Genomic DNA, 18,856 nt, shown 5'->3' with positions numbered 1-18,856 from the left:
TTTTGTATTCCAATTCACATAGTTAATTCAGCAAATCCTTTCCCTTTTTGTTTTTATCTTAATTCTATGTCTTAACATATTATAACTTTATATTTTCATCTAATTATCAGTCCATTTTTACATATTCTTTTTAACCTTATTGCTAAAGCCACTTCATTTCAATCCAGCATCATTTTAGCATTCATTAATTTTACAATGTTTCTGTAAATAGTCTTTAAACTTCTTCCAATCTTCTTCCACCAACTCTTCTCCCAGGTCTCGGATTCTGCCAGTCATTTCCGCCAGTTCCATATAGTCTATCACTTTCATCTGCCATTCTTCCAAGGTGGGTAGATCTTGTGTCTTCCAATACTTTGCGATAAGAATTCTTGCTGCTGTTGTTGCATACATAAAGAAAGTTCTGTCCTTCTTTAGCACCAATTGGCCGACCATGCCCAGGAGAAAGGCCTCTGGTTTCTTCAGGAAGGTATATTTAAATACCTTTTTCATTTCATTATAGATCATCTCCCAGAAAGCCTTAATCCTTGGGCACGTCCACCAAAGGTGAAAGAATGTACCTTCATTTTCTTTACATTTCCAACATTTGTTATCAGGCAAATGATATATTTTTGCAAGCTTGACTGGTGTCATGTACCACCTATATATCATTTTCATAATATTCTCTCTTAAGGCATTACATGCCGTGAATTTCATACCTGTGGTCCACAACTGTTCCCAGTCAGCAAACATTATGTTATGTCCAACGTCTTGTGCCCATTTTATCATAGCAGATTTAACCGTTTCATCCTGAGTGTTCCATCTCAACAGCAAGTTATACATTCTTGATAATATCTTAGTTTTGGGATCTAACAGTTCTGTTTCCAATTTTGATTTTTCCACCTGGAAACCAGTTTTTTTGTCCAAGTTGTAGACCTCCCTTATTTGATAATAATGAAGCCAATCTCGCACTTTATCTTTTAGTTTCTCAAAACTCTGCAATTTCAGTTTGTCACCCTCCTGTTCCAAAATCTCCCAATATTTTGGCCATTTGGCCTCCATATTGAGCTTTTTCTGAGCCTTCGCTTCCATCGGTGATAGCCACCTTGGGGTTTTATTTTCAAGTAAATCTTTATATCTTGTCCAGACATTAAACAATGCTCTTCTGACAATATGGTTTTTAAATGCTTTGTGTGCTTTAACCTTGTCATACCACAGATATGCATGCCACCCAAAAACATTATTGAAACCTTCTAAATCCAAAATGTCTGTGTTCTCAAGAAGCAGCCATTCTTTCAACCAGCAAAATGCTGCTGATTCATAATAAAGTTTAAGGTCTGGCAGGGCAAATCCACCTCTATCCTTTGCATCAGTTAATATTTTAAATTTTATTCTGGGCTTCTTGCCCTGCCAGACAAATCTAGAAATGTCTCTCTGCCACTTCTTGAAACAGTCCATTTTGTCCAAAATTTGCAATGATTGAAATAAAAATAACATTCTTGGCAATACATTCATCTTTATAACGGCAATTCGACCAAACAAGGAAAGCTTCAAATTTGACCATATTTCAAGATCCTTTTTCACTTCTGACCAACATTTCTCGTAGTTATCTTTAAATAAATTTAAGTTTTTAGCGGTCATGTTAACCCCCAGGTATTTTACTTTCTTTACCAGTGTTAAACCCATCTCCTTCTGAAACCTCTCTTTCTCAATCGGTGTTAAATTTTTCTCAAGGACCTTAGTCTTTAACTTGTTCAATTTAAATCCTGCCACTTGACCAATTTCCTGAATCAATTCTAATACTCTTTTAGTACTAGATTCTGGCTCCTGTAGTGTCAATACTAAGTCATCTGCAAACGCTTTAAGTTTGTACTGTTTAGCTCCGACCTGAATACCTTTAATAAGATGGTCCCTTCTAATCATGTTTAGCAAAACCTCCAGGACCGAAATGAAAAGCAATGGGGAAATTGGGCAGCCTTGTCGTGTCCCTTTCTCCATCTTAAATTCTTCTGTCACCACGTTGTTAACTATCAATTTCGCCTTTTGTTCTGAATAAATTGCACCTATACCGTTTTCGAAACCTTGACCAACCCCCATCCCCTGAAGATTTTTCTTCATAAAACTCCAAGAAATATTATCAAAAGCTTTCTCCGCATCAACAAATATCAAAACTGCTTTAGTATTAATGTTCACTTGCAGTTTCTCTAAAATGTTAATTATGTTTCTCGTGTTATCAGACAAGTGTCTACCCAGGAGAAAGCCAGCTTGGTCTTTGTGTATCTCCTCAACTAGTACTTTTTTCAATCTTTTAGCCAAAATATCTGCAAAAATTTTATAATCCACGTTGAGTGGGGATATGGGGCGGTAGTTCTTAAGTTGTGTTTTTTCAGACTCAGTTTTCGGTATGAGTGTAATATAAGCTTCCTTCCATGACTCTGGCGCTGTTTTCCCCTCCAAAATTTCATTACAAACCTCTTTTAGTGGTTGAATTAGCCAATCTTTCAGAGATTTATAATATTTTGAGGTTAAACCGTCCGGCCCTGGAGATTTGCCCAACTGCATATTCTGGATGGCACCTTCCACCTCCTGTTCTGTTATTTTATAATTAAGCATTAACTTATTTTCTTGAGAGATTTTTTGTAATCCATTTGTTCTTAAAAACTGATCTATGTCGGTCTCTTTCTGTGGCCCTTGTGTATATAGTTGTTTGAAATATCTCTGGAAGCACTTTCTAATTTCCACTGGATTCTGTATATTCTTTCCTTCCACTTCCAAGTTTGTAATAGTATTAAGTTTTTGTCTTTTTTTATCTGCCAAGCTAGCAGTTTCCCACATTTATTAGCCGATTCAAATGTCTTTTGTCTCATCTGCTTGATTTTCCATTCTATTTCCTGATTTATCATTTTCATATATTGTACTTGATACAACTTTATTTCTCTCAGAATCTCTTGCGACTTTGGTTTCGCTCTTAATTTCTTCTCTCCTTCTTTTATTTTCTCCAAAATTTTATCTTTTTTCTCATTTTGAGTTCTCTTCTTTATTGCATTCTGTTGAATCAGAAACCCTCTCATAACCGCTTTACTTGCGTCCCAGATTACTCTTTTTTCAACCGTAGTATTCAAGTTTATCTCAAAGTAGTCTTTCAAAGTTTTTTGGGCCTTCTTAGTAACTTCTGCGTCTCTAAACAGGGTGTCATTCATCCTCCATCTAAAGGAACCAATTGGTGTTAATTTCAGTAACTGTGGCTTACTATAAAGAGTCTTGTGGCAGGTAGGCAACTAACAAATTTATTGATTACATCATAAGCTTTTGTGGACTAATAAATAAACCACTTGGTCTTTAAGGACTCTTAATAGTCTGTTGCAGCAAAAACAGAAAAATCATATGTGGTTTATGACAAAACTGGTTATTTCTTCAAACTGTAAAATTCCAATAAATTATACATGTAGTGGTGGAGCATAGACTGAGAGAACAAAGGAAAATATGGATAGTTTAAAGAAGTATTTCGAAGAAATCAAAACCCTTTCAACCCACTCTTATTTTCTTGCCCCTACTGCCTAGGGGCAAATGGGGCTCGTCAACCTGGAAAAGTAGCCCGTGTAGGGGAAGGAAAGCTCTGATCCTAATCCTCTGCTGCCTTGTGGGACATATTTGGGAGAGGAAGAGGCTAAGGAGTAAACCCAACACAAATCCAGAGTGGCGTCCCTAAGGCCTTGTACACCTCCTTCTAGCAACTCCACAGATAAACTGGTGTCAAACATATTGCTCTGCTTTCCTTTGGATCACATCAGCGAGGCCAAGAGCGGAGTCTTGTTATCTGGGCAGCCCAGGACTTCCATGCCCACTGCCTAGGCTTGCACCCCAGGGAGTTCACTTCGGTGGTGCTAACGCAGCAAAAACAACACAGGAGACTGGTTACAAGTTACCAGTCTCTGCAGCCACAGCAGGCGCCGCGATTCTCCAGCGGTTTAACTTCACTCCTGGTGGCGCACTCCATTGTCTCTTGACCTTCAGCTATCAAATAAATTTTTTAAAACCCATCAGGGTGGGGAGAGTGTAGCTGCTTCCATTAGGCAGTATTCAACTGGATTGAAGTTGTCCTTTGGAAGATTTAAACCAGCTTTTTTGGCCACGCCCCACCTAAGCATCTCTAAAGTTCTGATGCCCCCATCCCATGACATATAATTCTTATTATTCAAAAAGTGAACTCCTATTCACATGGAGGAAGCCTAAAAGGCCATTCACTGTTAATAACTCATTCTCGAATTTCCCCCCTTAAAAATCAAATTGCTCCCCTGTGGGGGGTGTGCCCCACATTGGGAACCATGGCTTTAAGCGATAGTATAAACATTATAGGGACGCGGGTAGTGCTGTGGGTTAAACCACAGAGCCTAGGACTTGCTGGTCAGAAGGTCGGCAGTTCGAATCCCTGCAACGGGGTGAACTCCCGTTGCTCGGTCCTTCCTCCTGCCAACCTAGCAGTTCGAAAGCATGTCAAAGTGCAAGTAGATAAATAGGTACTGCTCCGGCGGGAAGATAAACGGCGTTTCCGTGCACTGCTCTGTTTCGCCAGAAGCGGCTTAGTCATGCTGGCCACATGACCCGGAAGCTGTACGCTGGCTCCCTCGGCCAATAAAGCGAGATGAGCGCCACAACCCCAGAGTCCGCCACAACTGGACCTAATGGTCAGGGGTCCCTTTACCTTTACCTTTATACACATTATTGCTTACAATATGTTTCGTTTGTCTGGCTCTTTGGTGTGAGGAGATGAGGGCAAAGGTGCAATGCTCAGATACTCTCGCTGCAATAGAAAGCTGGCTCAGTGGCGGAGTAATAAAAATAAATATTTGGAGGACAATGAGAAGATCATCTGACATGCAGAAGCCATTAGGAATAATGCAGAAAGCTTGTTCCTTTAGGCGCCTCCTGCAATCCCATCTGCTAATGGTGCGCTGGAATGAGATGCATAGGGCAGAATATGGAAATAATTTTCCATGTGCTAAAGTTGCCTGACAGCACCGCCTCTGATTTCCTTGCAAGCATATGGGTCAACCAGATAACGGTGGGAAGCTGAGAATCAGCACAGAGAATGTCATCGGTTGTCACAACAAATATTTGCAGCATTCTGAAGGGTAGTTGGGTTTGTTTTTTACTTTTTCGGAACCATTATTTTCACAAATCGTTAGTAATAATTTTGGTTACTGTGCTCTGGAGGAAAGACTGGCAATGCAGTTACCTTGTCTTTATTCGTGGAGGGAAGGGTCTGCCATCCCGCCCCCAGCTCCTGACAGGAAGGTGTGTTGGTTGTAGGAATCTTAGTGGTGTTTCATGGCTGCGATATGTTAGCAACAAGGCATGACTGCGGATTTGCCCAGCTGAGATGCCTACACTGTCACTGCCGGTGGCAGCTGCTTCCACACAGCCTGGTGAAGATGTGAATTACGCCCTTAAGAATTCAATTTTATTTAGATGTGTAGATTTCCCAACATATTGACCGGTTCCAGTATACAGTGGTACCTCGGGTTACATACGCTTCCGGTTACATACGCTTCAGGTTACAGACTCCGCTAACCCAGAAATATTACCTCGGGTTAAGAACTTTGCTTCAGGATGAGAACAGAAATCGTGCTCCGGCGGCACAGCGGCAGCAGCGGGAGGCCCCATTAGCTAAAGTGGTGCTTCAGGTTAAGAACAGTTTCAGCTTAAGAACGGACCTCCGGAACGAATTAAGTACTTAACCTGAGGTACCACTGTACCAGCAAGATCCACAAAAATAATGTATTTTAAAATGTAAACACTCTGTGCATTGTCAGTATTACCAGAAGCATCCCTAACTATGCATTCAGAAGCCAGTGTGCCGTAATAGTTAAGAGTGTTGGACTAGGACCTGGGAGACACGGGTTCAAATCCCCGTTCGGTCATGAAGCTCACTGGGCGACCTTGGGCCACTTACTCTCTCTCAGCCTAACCTACTCACAGGGTTGCTGTGAGGCTAAATGGGGAGCAGAACCATGTGCACCACCTTGAGCATCTTGGGCGAGAAGGTGGTATTTGAATGTTAATAAATAAATAAAAATAACATTAACAAACAGAGTTCTAAAATACTGGAATCCCCCCCCCCCCCAATTTCCTTGGGAAGCATAGGACTGAGCTATTTGGTTCTCAGACTTCTACAGAATAATAAATATCTATCCATTTTGCACGACTGTTGTGAATCATGTAAAATAAGGAGCACATTCTTAATTCTTCACTACTGCTGCCCCCCTGTGACTAACAAGCTATACTGTTGCCAGGATCTAGCATGCACTATGAATTCAGCAATCCTGCAGGGACCTTGAGTGATTTTAGCTGGAATTCTGCTATAGATGCCTGCCCACATCGCATAGCTTTGCAATATATTTATATCTCTCTATCTCTATCTCTATCATATCTATATCTATAGATATATCTGCCATGGGGTGGGGGGCTGGAATGCAAGGAAGGGAAACCTCTAAAGATTTTCAGAGCCAGAGTACCTGAAGACAGATGGTTAGCAAGCCTAGGGAATTCCCAGGACTGCTAAACTGAAGGTTAATGTTTTAGCTTTACATCTTTAAAGTGTTCCATTTTAAATTTAAAATAGACCCCTGCAGCTGATAATCTGGCCAATTTTTTTTTCAAATCACTGTGTGCGGGTCTTCACTTTTTAAACTGGCCACCTGCAACCTTCCTTTCCTAGGCATTGGGGGGGGGCGCTTTGCTTCTTTAGGAGTTGAGCAGCTCAGCCAATGGCACGGAGGGAGACCCTTGGGATCAAGCAGTTTAGCCAATGGCAATCAAAAACACATCTACCTGTGGCATAAGGGTGGTTCACATGATCGCTCCCAAAACTTCTTTTTCCATTACCATTACTGCAATGCAATATAGATATAAGCCCTAGATTTCTTGGTAATGTTTATTTGAAATTGAAATATATTGAAATACTTTATTGTCACTTGTACAATTTGTATACAGTGAGATTACACGAGCACCCCCCACTCAGCTCTCTTAGTCTTAATTCCCCTCGTTTACTGACCCACACCCACCAAACCCGAAAGTCAGTTGCCCTGTTGTTATTTTTTCATTCAGCAGCCTAACAGACCACGGATATAAGCTGTTCTTTACCCTGTTGGTGCGACTAATCATGCTTCTATATCTTCTGCCTGAGGGCAGGAGATCAAGAAAGTGCCGGCCAGGGTGTGAATCATCCCTGAGAATTTTCCTCACTCTCCTGAGGCAACATTCTTCCGCTATTTCATCCAGTGGATTCACAGGACAGCCCATAATATCTTGTGCTGTATTCACCACCCTCTGTAGGCACTTCCTATCAGATGATGTCAAACCAGCATACCACACCGTGAGGCAGTATGAAAGGACACTTTCTATTGTTGACCAGTAGAAGGAGATCATCAGATGTTGATTGACATTGTTCTTCCACAAGACTCTGAGGAGATGGAGACTCTGTTGGGCTTTCTTAACCACCTGGGTTGTATTTATTTTCCAAGTAAGGTCTTCACTGAGATAAACTCCTAGGAATTTAAAGGAAGAGACTCTCTCCACACAGCCCTCCCCGAGGTACAGCGGGGCTAGTTCTCCTCTCTTCCTCCAAAAGTCCAACACCATCTCCTTTGTCTTGCTGATATTAAGGTGCAAGTTGTTCCCTAGGCACCATGTAATGCAATATAGATATAAGCCCTTGATTTCTTGGTAATGTTTATTTATCTACCTGGTAAAGCATCCTGCATGCAAACAGAAATATTGGTTTTCATTTGCCCAGATAGCTTTGAGCTTGGGGGCAAAAACTAATAAGACTGAACAAGTTCCGCTAACCCAGAAATAGCACCTCGGGTCAAGAACTCTGCTTCAGGATGAGAACAGTAATCACACAGCGGCAGAGGGAGGCCCCATTAGCTAAAGTGGTACCTCAGATTAAGAACAGTTTCAGGTTAAGAACGGACCTCCAGAACGAATTAAGTTCTTAACCTGAGGTACCACTGTATTTGGTTGGAAGAAAAAGATAGAGCGATGTTATTTACTGTGAAATGTCTGTCATGATGTGCATTTCTTCCCACAGCTGTGAGCCACAAAGTCACAAATTCAAATCTCGCCTCTGAACCTGCCATGAATTTATAAGAGGACCTTAGGCAAGCAACGCATTCTCAGCCTTAGCAGCCAACCACCAATATAGGTTATTGAAGCTGTCCTACATAATATGGGAACAGCATCGATAACCTATAGACGTTGGAAGGACTACAATTTTGTAAAATGCTTTGAACACTCCGAAGAATTACATAAATGGGAAATATTTGTTACTACTGTTACATAAAGAATGTGCTATCTACACATTTTTTTTCATCCCTTACCATGCAACCACTGCTCTGGAAAACCTTTGGTAGGTCCTGATCTCCCATTTGCAACTAAATACTATATATTTTAGAAAAACGCCCCTCTTATTTCACATAGAAAAGGGTGGTTCCTTATATGTACACTCTACGCAAGCCATTACATTATTTAAGAAGTCCTTTCATTACAGAACGCTGAACAGATGTATCTGAGGAGCTGCATTTAGGTCAGAAAATTAACTACTCAGGCATCACAATCTAGAGGACTCCTCAATCTGGGAGCAGAAGATTAAGCAATTTCCCCACTGCAAGAAAACGTATACACCAGCTAGACTGAACAATATTTAGAACAGCTTCCCCTGGCACTGATATAGAGATTAAAAACTGGAAAATGGCAAACAGACTGCACATGCAAAAGGGGAGTGGGAAGGGAAGAGGCGATCCTTTACTTCTGTGGAAAACCAAAAAGATATTCATTTACTTGATTGGGCCAGATTTAAATGGACCTCTTACCTTTGAGAGGTCCTCGGACTCTTTTATCTCATTAAAATTCCAAATCACTTAATCTAAAAGGTTCAAACATATTTTATTTTATTTTTTCCCCATTTCCATTGAAGACTCTGTTCACAAATTAACATTTTCTATTATTATTATTATTATTATTATTATTATTATTATTATTATTACCTCCACCATACAGAATCAAAGCAGATGTTTGGAAAACATCTGCACAATGAAAGGGAAGGCAGAATCAAATAAGCTATGGCACAGGGGGCCAAATCTCTAGTGGTACTGCAGGTATTATTAAAACAGAAACAAAATACTTGTTTTCATGAATAGCATGCATCTACTTGCAGTTAAATATGTAATATTCCCTCTTCATTTTAACTGCGATGCTCTAAGGACTTTGAAACATCCCCTATTCCTTTCTGCTCTTCATGAAGGTGTTTTGTAGGTTGAATGATATCTGAAGTGGCATTTTATTGTTGCTGGCTTTTAAAAAAACCCCAATGCAGGCCCTGAGCCAAGTATTTACACACACAGAGAACTGGGCTTTCCAAAGGTGCATAACAGCAGACATATTTATTAAGATGGGTTAATTGAAGCACACAGGTCTCTTAAATATAACATTTCAAAAGGCTATGCATTTGCTGCATGTTTTAAATTTAAAAGCATGTCTCATGTTTACCAACATCTTTATTTTAAAAAGAGATTTTTAAAATAAAAACCACTAGCTACAGACCTTCACAGAATCAGCCACTGGGATATCAGATTTCCCAAATCATGTTTTAAGACCGAGCGCCGATTTAAATACAGCATTACAACTCACACTGCAGCCCAAACTCTTCAACACTCAAACCTGTTATTGATGTTGCTGGCAAACTGGTCCAGCAATATTTCATATTGACAGCAAACCGTCAACAAGGTCACAAAATGTACAAGCACAACCCTTACCTCCACCTTCCTAATGTTGCCTGTATTTGTTTGTATAATAGTCAATACTTCTGTCCAAAAATGTGTTATTATTTTTTTTACAACTCTAAAAGATGTGTATTAAATCCATGTTAATTCCCTTATACTTATAACAATGCATGTTTCAGCCAAAATGTTTACCAATTCTGTATTTCACTTTCAGTTCCTTTGCTAATGATCCCTATCACGGAATTTGCCTTTTTCACAGCTGCCACACACTGTCTGCTAGATATTTTATGGCACCACGAACGGTAAATATGTACTTTTTTTTAGTGAGTAACAATCTCCTCCTAGTTGCCAGGCAAAGATTAACAAATGGTGGATTTCCCCCTGCTGGATCACAAATAGTTTACATAAATACATGTAGGCAGGTGGGCACAACCACTGTAAAACACTCTGTCATTAGTATCTGACCCAGCATAAATTGGATAAAATATATGGAGATAATATTCATACATGTTAGCAATCTAATAGAGTTTTTCCACACGTTATGGTCCAACCAAATAATAAAGTCTTATTGGATTCAGTTTTCTAAAAACCAGTAACTAATGACAGTGCACAAAGTGTCATTGTATCCTTTTGTTGCTATCACTGGACTTCTGCTTTGAATTAATTTTATAATGAAATGATTTTAGAATGTTTTATCATTTTACTGTTGTTAGCCGCTCTGAGCCCAGCTTCAGCTGGGGAGGGCGGGATATAAATAAAATTATTATTATTATGAGATAAAGTGGGTAGAGTTTAACACTTCTGACAGCAGCCCAAATAAAAACTGCAAAACAACAACAACCCAAAACTGGTGCAAGATTGAAGTCTCTAAAATGAAACAACGGATTACTAAAGTATGGCACATTGCAGAGAGCCAATCCAATTTGGTAATAAATAGGCCGAGTAAGATGAAAGAATATCAAAACCTAAAGAGGAATCTGCATCTGAAAAAGTGAGTTCTGGATTAGGAAAGCTGGTTGGCACCATTTATCCTTAAGGTGTCGCAGTACTGATAGACTTCTTCAACAAATGCTCAAATTCACTAATAAGATTGTATGTTCAATTGTAAAACAGCACTATGAACCCACTCTGTATGTTTTCTCTGTCTTTTCCCTTCAAAATGTTGTCTGGAAAGCCTAACTCTGGTGTTAACAATCTCCCTAAAAATTAAGACACCACACGACTGAAGCTTTGGGTGGCATCCAAAGCATATATTTACTCTGAATTGTTTTGCGTGTCGCTACGCTACAGCAATGGGCAAGTCCAAGCAGAGAGGTTAGCAAAATATTTGATGTTATACACTGGTAACTTCTATGGATTTGGCGAGGTCCGCATTTGTGGTCTTGGAGTCAGCGATGTTTAGTTTGCCTTGGGAGCCAATAGAGACAACATGGCTATATATTCCGTTAGGACAGAAAACGTACAACAAAATAATGCACATATTGTTCAAAATGCCACTACAAATGTGGAGTCAGTCCAAAGCACAGATCTGAAATGCATTAACTCTGGCAGCCCATGTCAAGCTCAAACTGCTCCCAAAATTGAATCTGACAGAGATGCTGTTTGGATTTTGTCTTTCCAATTTCCCCCACGCCACCTCCCAGGTATATGTGTACATGACTGCATCAGATTTAAAATCCAAATCCTGCAGCAATGTGGGTAACATTTAATTAGCTATATCTGCTCTAAATTTCTTCTTCCTCTTCTTTTGCATCAATATTTATGCAAGGTTGCACAGTGATCTTTTCAAAAGTAAAATAGTCTTTGTATTCTGTGAAGATGTCTTGCAGATGTCCACAAGGTGGCAGCAACACCCATTTGCAAAAATAAAATAAAATGCACTTTCTCTAAAATTCCTACATTAACTAGAACTTCCTCACCCCACCCACCCCTTCTCTGCCCATGCTGCTAGATCAGTTGAAGTGAATGGCAGAAGCCAACAATAAGAGCACAAGCTGTTGCCCTGAGTAAGCTGGCTCACCCCTTTTCTATAGGTCCAAACTAGAAACCTTTCCTCTGGAAAATCCCCAGATTTGTGGGGAGTATCCCATTGGGGCTTCAAAGTTGGGCAGGCCAAGGCTCACATCTGGACTCCCTTGTATCGACCTCTCCTCCAGTTCACCTCCAGGCAAACAGGTTAAAATCCATTAAAAGTCAATTTAGATCTGCAGAGGTCCAGAGATGGCTGGCTGACCTGTGGCCATCTTAACCTCAGAGTCAGTTTTATCAGAGGGGAGGAAGGAACAATACGCAAAACGAGCTCGGAGAGCTGTGAAGAGCCATGGAATTGTCAGCCATAACATTAGAAATACCCTAAGTATGAAAGGGGATGCGGGTGGTGCTGTGGGTCGAACCACAGAGCCTATGGCTTGCTGATCAGAAGATCAGCGGTTCGAATCCCCGCGACAGGGTGAGCTCCCGTTGCTCAGTCCCTGCTCCTGCCAACCTAGCAGTTTGAAAGTACGTCAAAGTGCAAGTAGATAAATAGGTACCACTCCGGCGGGAAGGTAAACGGCATTTCCATGTGCTGCTCTGGTTCGCCAGAAACAGCTTCGTCATGCTGGCCACATGACCCGGAAGCTGTACGCCGGCGCCCTTGGCCAGTAAAGCGAGATGAGCGTTGCAACCCCAGAATCATCCGCGACTGGACCTAATAGTCAGGGGTCCCTTTACCTTTAAGTACGAAAGACAATGTAGTGTGCCTCAAGGGGTGAAATCAAACAGCTGAAGAATCACAGCACCTGCTGTGGCTGCAGAGACTGGTAACTCATAATCTCTGCTTCCTGTGTTGGTTTTGCTATGTTAGTAGCACCCAAGTGACCTCTATGGGGCACAAACCTGGGTAGCATGTAGGGAGATCCTGGGTTGCCCTGACAAGAAGCCCCCTCTTGGCCTCGCTGATGTACATCAAAGGAAAGCAGAGCAATATGTCTGGCGCCAACTTGGCTGCAGGAGTTGCCAGAAAGAGATGCACAAGGCCTTAGGGACTCCACTCCAGATTTGTGCAGGGTCCTTAAGCCGTTTCTTCTCCCAAAGATGTCCTGCAAGTACTACCCTAGGTAAAGGTAAAGGGACCCCTGACCATTAGGTCCAGTTGTGGCCGACTCTGGGGTTGTGGCACTCATCTCGCTTTATTGGCCAAGGGAGCCGGCGTAAGGCTTCCAGGTCATGTGGCCAGCACGACAAATCCGCTTCAGGCGAACTAGAGCAGCGCACGGAAACGCTGTTTACCTTCCCGCCGGAGTGGTACCTATTTATCTACTTGCACTTTGACATGCTTTCGAACTGCTAGGTGGGCAGGAGCAGGGACCGAGCAACGGGAGCTCACCCCACTGCGGGGATTCAAACCGCCGATCTTCTGATCGGCAAGTCCTAGGCTCTGTGGTTTAACCCACAGTGCCACCCGCGTCCCTAAGTACTACCCTAATAAATAAATAAATAAATAAAATTATGCTGGTAGGAGCTAAAGGACCAAAGGCAGTAAACACATAGTGTACACTGGGACTTTTCTGCCCTGCTCCCAATGCATCCCCACCCAAGCTGCTCTCTCTCACACACCACAGCTGAGAATTGACAAACTGCAAGGAGACAAGTCCAATTCCCTGTATGGAGCATCCCAACCTTAGGAGCAGTTTGGCTTCAGGTGGGGCTGCAGTAGGAATGGGGTGCAGAAAAGCCCCACTGCACATGTGAGGAGAGCGAGAACCACCCTTAGCAGAAGCAGGTGGGATTCCCTAGGTAAGTCCTAATGTGCATAGGGCTCTTTGCAATTAATTACTGTATTTGGTTTGTGAAATTTTAGATGTCACGCTGATGTTATGCTTTCAATATTTTTCTCAATTAAGCAGAATATTATTATTATTTATTATTTATTATATTTGTATACCGCCCTCCATCAGCAGATCCCAGGGCAGTAACAACAACAAAAATAAGATTAAAAAAAATACACAAAGCAAACCAATAACCCACCCCCCATTCGCTAAACTAGTTCATAATTCCATTTGCAATGCTTTTAGTTTGTGAAATACTGTCTATTGGTATCAGGTCTTAAAACTGAAATATGATCGCTGCATTTATTGTCCATCTAGATCAGTGACTTTCTTTAAACAAATAAACCACATTATTTTGCTTACAGACCTTGGCTTCTGGATCACTGTTGATGCTACAGGAATCATCTTCATCGCATTGTGGGGCATTTCTGTTGTGGGGAGGAAATGCTACTGTTAGGGTTAGGGCCAAATAGAATGGACAACTCAAAGACGATATTTTAGCATGATGAGTGGCGGACACCTGTCAAATGTTGGATGGATTCACATGAACAGAGAATAGTAGGCTTCAGGATTTTGAGGAGGGCCTGGAGATGCCCTTCAGATCCTAATGGACTACAACTCCCATCATCCTTAGCTTTTGTCTTGCTGGTGATCAGAGTTGGGAATCCCACAACATTTGGAGGGTCACAAGTGCCCCACCCTTGTCGTATGTCATTGCATATGGTGAAGAAGAAGGCACTATTCCAGTTACTCCATATTCAGGCTTTATAGGGCTTTAGCACCAGCCCAGAAATACATTAAAAGTTAATGTGGTTCCTTCCAGACTTTTTCAAAGCTAAAAGACTATTTGTGTTATAGAAATGTGAATAAGCAGCATATAAGTGTCTTAAATAAACGTGGACATGTTTAAGGGACACCTTTCGTGGGTGCCATAGGAGGAACCGATGGGCACTCTGGCACCATGTTGGTGACCCTGGAGCTAAAGCATGTGGGCACCAGACTTAAAAATATAATTAATAATAAGAATAATAATAATGTATTATTTATACCCCGCCCATCTGGCTGGGTTTCCCCAGCCACTCTGGGCGGCTCCCGACAGAGTATTAAAAACACGATAAAGCTTCAAACATTAAAAACTTCCCTAAACAGGGCTGCCTTCAGATGTCTTCTAAAAGTCAGATAGTTGTTTATTTCCTTGACATCTGATGGGAGGGCGTTCCACAGGGCAGGCGCCACTACCGAGAAGGCCCTCTGCCTGGCCAGCTCTGTTTTCCAGTTATTTCAATAGGATTACAAAAAAAAGAGAGACCAGTAACCTACAGCTGCAATCCAAAACACGTTTACTTCAAGGAAAATACCTTAGAAATCAATGAGACCTATTGTCAGAGCTAATGCATCTAGGACTGAGGAGTAAAGATGATTAACAGATCAACTGTTCATACCTGAGCTTCAAAGAGGCATAGCGCAATGTTGCTCCTTCAAACTCTTTCAAACTGGGGTCTGGATTTACCGTGGCTGCATGGAGATCCTGCAGGAGGGGAAAACAGCTTGTTATACAGGATGCGAGGCATTTCTTCTATGGCTTTGCTTTTATTTTAAAGAATATTCTTCCTGCAAAGCAGCAGCACTGTGTTTTTAGCGAATATATGTATATAAAGGCATGCACGTATTTTGAACACTACAGTTTGTTAGGCGCAGGCATGGTTCTGTTATGGGTGAGGATCTGCCCTGCTGACTTGAACAAATGCGCTGTGCGTGAAAAATATCAGAATGAGGTAGCAAGTTAAGGAGCTAGACCAAAATTCCTGTTCTCTCTGGCTGGTTGGATGTCATGAGTGATATTTTTGGGAGAATAAATACAGCCATGGCCATGCAAAATGATTTTTTTTAAAAGGTTAAAAAAGCATTAAAGTGTTCTAAAATCTGACAATATACTTGCCTTCCAAATGTCACTATTAATCTTTCCCCCATTCAGTACAGCAAAATCACTCCATGGCTGTTTCTAGATATATAATTATTCACACAGGAAGAAGCACATTGATAAAAAAAATAAAAGAAAGAAAGGAGGGAGAGAGGGAGGGAGGGAAGAAAGGAAGAAAAGGGAGGGGGGACACAAAAACACTGTTGTTAGCATTGATATTTGCAGGTTGGGTTAGGGAACAGGTCACCTCAAGTTTCAACTCATTCAATTTGCTGTAGAATCTGGGCTGGCTCAACGTTTGATGCTGAACAAGCAAATTAAAAATTTAAATTTAAATTTTCCACCCCAAATTTGCACTTATGCCTCATTATAATAGCACATTAAGTAATAGCTGGTTGGGATGTTATTTTATCGTTTTTAGATTTATATGCCCTAACCTCCTTTACAAACTATCCCTTCAGTAACCAGCAGAGATCAATTCTCCAATTCCCTGGAACACAGAAATTATTCTTTTCTGGTTGGAGCTGCTAAACTGCTCCTGTGCACCTGTAGGCTGGGTCCCTCTCAAAGGCATTTACTTAACTGAAGAAGGTGCCCCTGAATTATTTGCCTCTTATTGTTTGTCTCTTATTGTTGAGCCGGCCCTGAGTACAGAGGTATTTGGAAGCAGTAGAAGTGAGGACCACTTCTAACATTACTTACCAAGACAAGTAACTGGGACAAGGGAAAGTTCATACGAATTAGAGACAGACACAACACACAATGTGCTTGCATTATCATTAGGATATTTGAATGAAAGGAAGCAAATTGTGGAGCTTGACCAGATTGTCTTGGCCTACTCTGAAATATCAATTAAAAAGAAAAGAAAAGAAAAGAAAACTATTTCCATCTCCCAGTGTTTGATCAGTTAGTATTTTCAAGCTGCTAGAACAGACAATATGAAATGTTAGTGGGAACATAAAAAGGAGAGGGAGGGGAAATGAACAATGGAATAAGAAATACAGACAGGCTTCTTGTTGCAGTGAAAATCACCACGACACCGCAAGAAAATACAGTACAGTGGTACCTTGGTTTACAACCATGATCCGTTCCGGAGGTCTGGTTGTAAACCAAAACAGGTTGTAACCCAAGGCACACTTTCGCCACTGGGGCCTCCCAAAAAAATGGGTTGTAATAAAATAAATAAATAAATAAATAAATAAATAAATAAATAGGTTGTAATCCAAAAAAAGGGACACACACTTCTGGGTTTGATGTGGTTGTAATCCAAAGTGGTTGCAAACCAAGGTACCACTGTATTAAGAGTCCTGCTGGCTCAGATCATAGGCCTATTTAATGCAGTATCTGTTGGGAAGAGGGACGGATTGAGAAACCACTCTAAGAATTGTAGTTCTGTGATAGCAATAGGGGTCTCCTAACAACTCTCAAGCACTCTTAATGAACTACGATTCCCATGATTCTTTGGGGGAAGCCATGACTGTTTAATGAGGTATGACACTGTTTTAAAAGTATAGTGCAGATGGGACACAAGTCACACAACAGCACAGAATGCTATATTCAGTTTTCTTGTTTAAAATCTTCTCACAATCTGTTACCTCCGAGGATATGGACAGGCTTTTTGGGCAAGTGAAACCGACCACCTGTCTCTTTGATCCTTGCCCATCCGGGCTCATAAAAGTGATGGACTCGGCGGGGTGGTGAATGCTTCCCTCTGTGAGGGAGCCTTCCCAAACCCGCTGAACCCCTTCCTGCCTGCAGACTGTCTCGCCAGAGTGGTGCATGCTCTAGTTATCTCCGGTTTGGACTACTGTAATGTGTTCTACGTGGGGCTACCTTTGAAGGTGACCCGGAAACCACAACTAATCCAGAATGCAGCAGCTAGACCGGTGACTGGGAGTGGCTGCCGAGACCATATAACACCGGTCCTGAAAGACCTACATTGGCTCCCAGTATGTTTCCGAGTGCAATTCAAAGTGTTGGTGCTGACCTTTAAAGCCCTAAAAGGCCTCAGCCCAGTATACCTGAAGGAGCGTCTCCACGCCCATTGTTCAGCCCGGACACGAGGTCCAGCTCCGAGGGCTTTCTGGCGGTTCCCTCACTGTGAGAAGTGAGGTTACAGGGAACCAGGCAGAGGGCCTTCTCGGTAGTGGCGCCTGCCCTGTGGAATGCCCTCCCATCAGATGTCAAGGAAATAAACATCCACCTGACTTTCAGAAGACATCTGAAGGCAGTCCTGTTTAGGGAAGTTACAGATAGGTAGCCGTGTTGGTCTGCCATAGTCAAAAAATTTTTTTTTCCTTCTAGTAGGACCTTAAAGACCAAGTAAGTTAGTTCTTGGTATGAGCTTTCGTGTGCATGCACACTTCTTCAGATACACAGAAACAGAAGTTGCCAGATCCTTCTATATAGTGAGAAGGTGGGGAGGGGTATTACTCAGAAGGGTGGTGGGAATGGGTGATTGGCAGATAGCTGTGATGAGCCTGTTGACGACTCTTAACGACTGCAATAGGTCTTACAGGAAAAAGCAAGGGGTGAGAAGGTTTTTACAGTGGCTGGGGAAACCCAGCCAGATGGGCAGGGTATAAATAATAACATTATTATTACACTGAAAACATATTAAAACTGAATTGTTTTCCACTCAGGCCAGATTGCTACTTTTAAAAGCAAGACTTCATATGAAAAGGCACAGAAGGAAAATAATAGGAGACAGACTATATCTAATAATAAGCAAAATGACAACTTGCTCAGTTATAAAACATCCCCAAGCATGTTTCTGAGATAGCTAAAAGGTTCAAACATCTTCATCTCAGACTAAGTATATCAATACCAGATGCTCTTAACAGGGGCTGAATAGTAAATATGAAGAAAATATTTTTTAATGGAGAGTAAATTGGAACTCATCTGAAATTCTTTATTCTAAATACTCCTATCTGAGGTGGCCCAAGACATCCTGGTGCCAAAGGCAGAAAAGACAAATGATGTCCCACTATGGTGATAAAAATATAATAATGAACTTAGTATGTGACAATCTGTTGCCCTTTCAAAACTACTCCACAATCTGTCACTTGAGGCAGTCTACCTCACCCTCCTGCCTTTTACTTAACAGTATCCACACAAAAACTGTCCAACAATTTTCCCATGGTGGATTGGGAAACACCAACTCAATTTTGATTCAAACCATTTCTTTGCAATTTATATATAGCTAATTAATTTTTCTAAAACCACAACACAGCACATTCTACGCACAAAGAAAATAATGTGATTCTTAGGTTGAGCTCAAGGCCAAAGGAAATAAGAATATTCTCTGATGAGTCTAGGCAAACCATCAAGCTACATATATTAATGTGTGGAGAGGTAGGATATAAATC

At 41.4% G+C, this 18,856-nt stretch overlaps 1 protein-coding gene across 20 annotated transcripts in view; it reads right to left on the bottom strand.

Moving 5' to 3' along the window:
• APBB2 (amyloid beta precursor protein binding family B member 2) overlaps positions 1-18,856 on the bottom strand; it is a 171,579-nt gene that overhangs the window by 46,288 nt on the left and 106,435 nt on the right. For 13 of the 20 annotated variants that reach the window (XM_083630352.1, XM_083630335.1, XM_083630355.1 and 10 more), the window contains 3 exons: positions 15,507-15,569; positions 15,010-15,095; positions 13,935-13,995 (listed from right to left, as the gene is read on the bottom strand). In XM_083630352.1, coding sequence (XP_083486478.1) covers positions 13,935-13,995; positions 15,010-15,095; positions 15,507-15,569 — 210 coding nt within the window. The remainder of the gene's footprint in view (positions 1-13,934; positions 13,996-15,009; positions 15,096-15,506; positions 15,570-18,856) is intronic. The other 7 variants (XM_083630342.1, XM_083630336.1, XM_083630357.1 and 4 more) reach the window with 1 other exon arrangement.

Source organism: Podarcis filfolensis, assembly GCF_964270895.1.
Source record: "Podarcis filfolensis genome assembly, chromosome: 9".
NCBI classification, from domain to species: domain Eukaryota; kingdom Metazoa; phylum Chordata; class Lepidosauria; order Squamata; family Lacertidae; genus Podarcis; species Podarcis filfolensis.
Note: the sequence above shows the minus strand (reverse complement) of the source record. Positions and strands in the feature narration are given on the sequence as shown.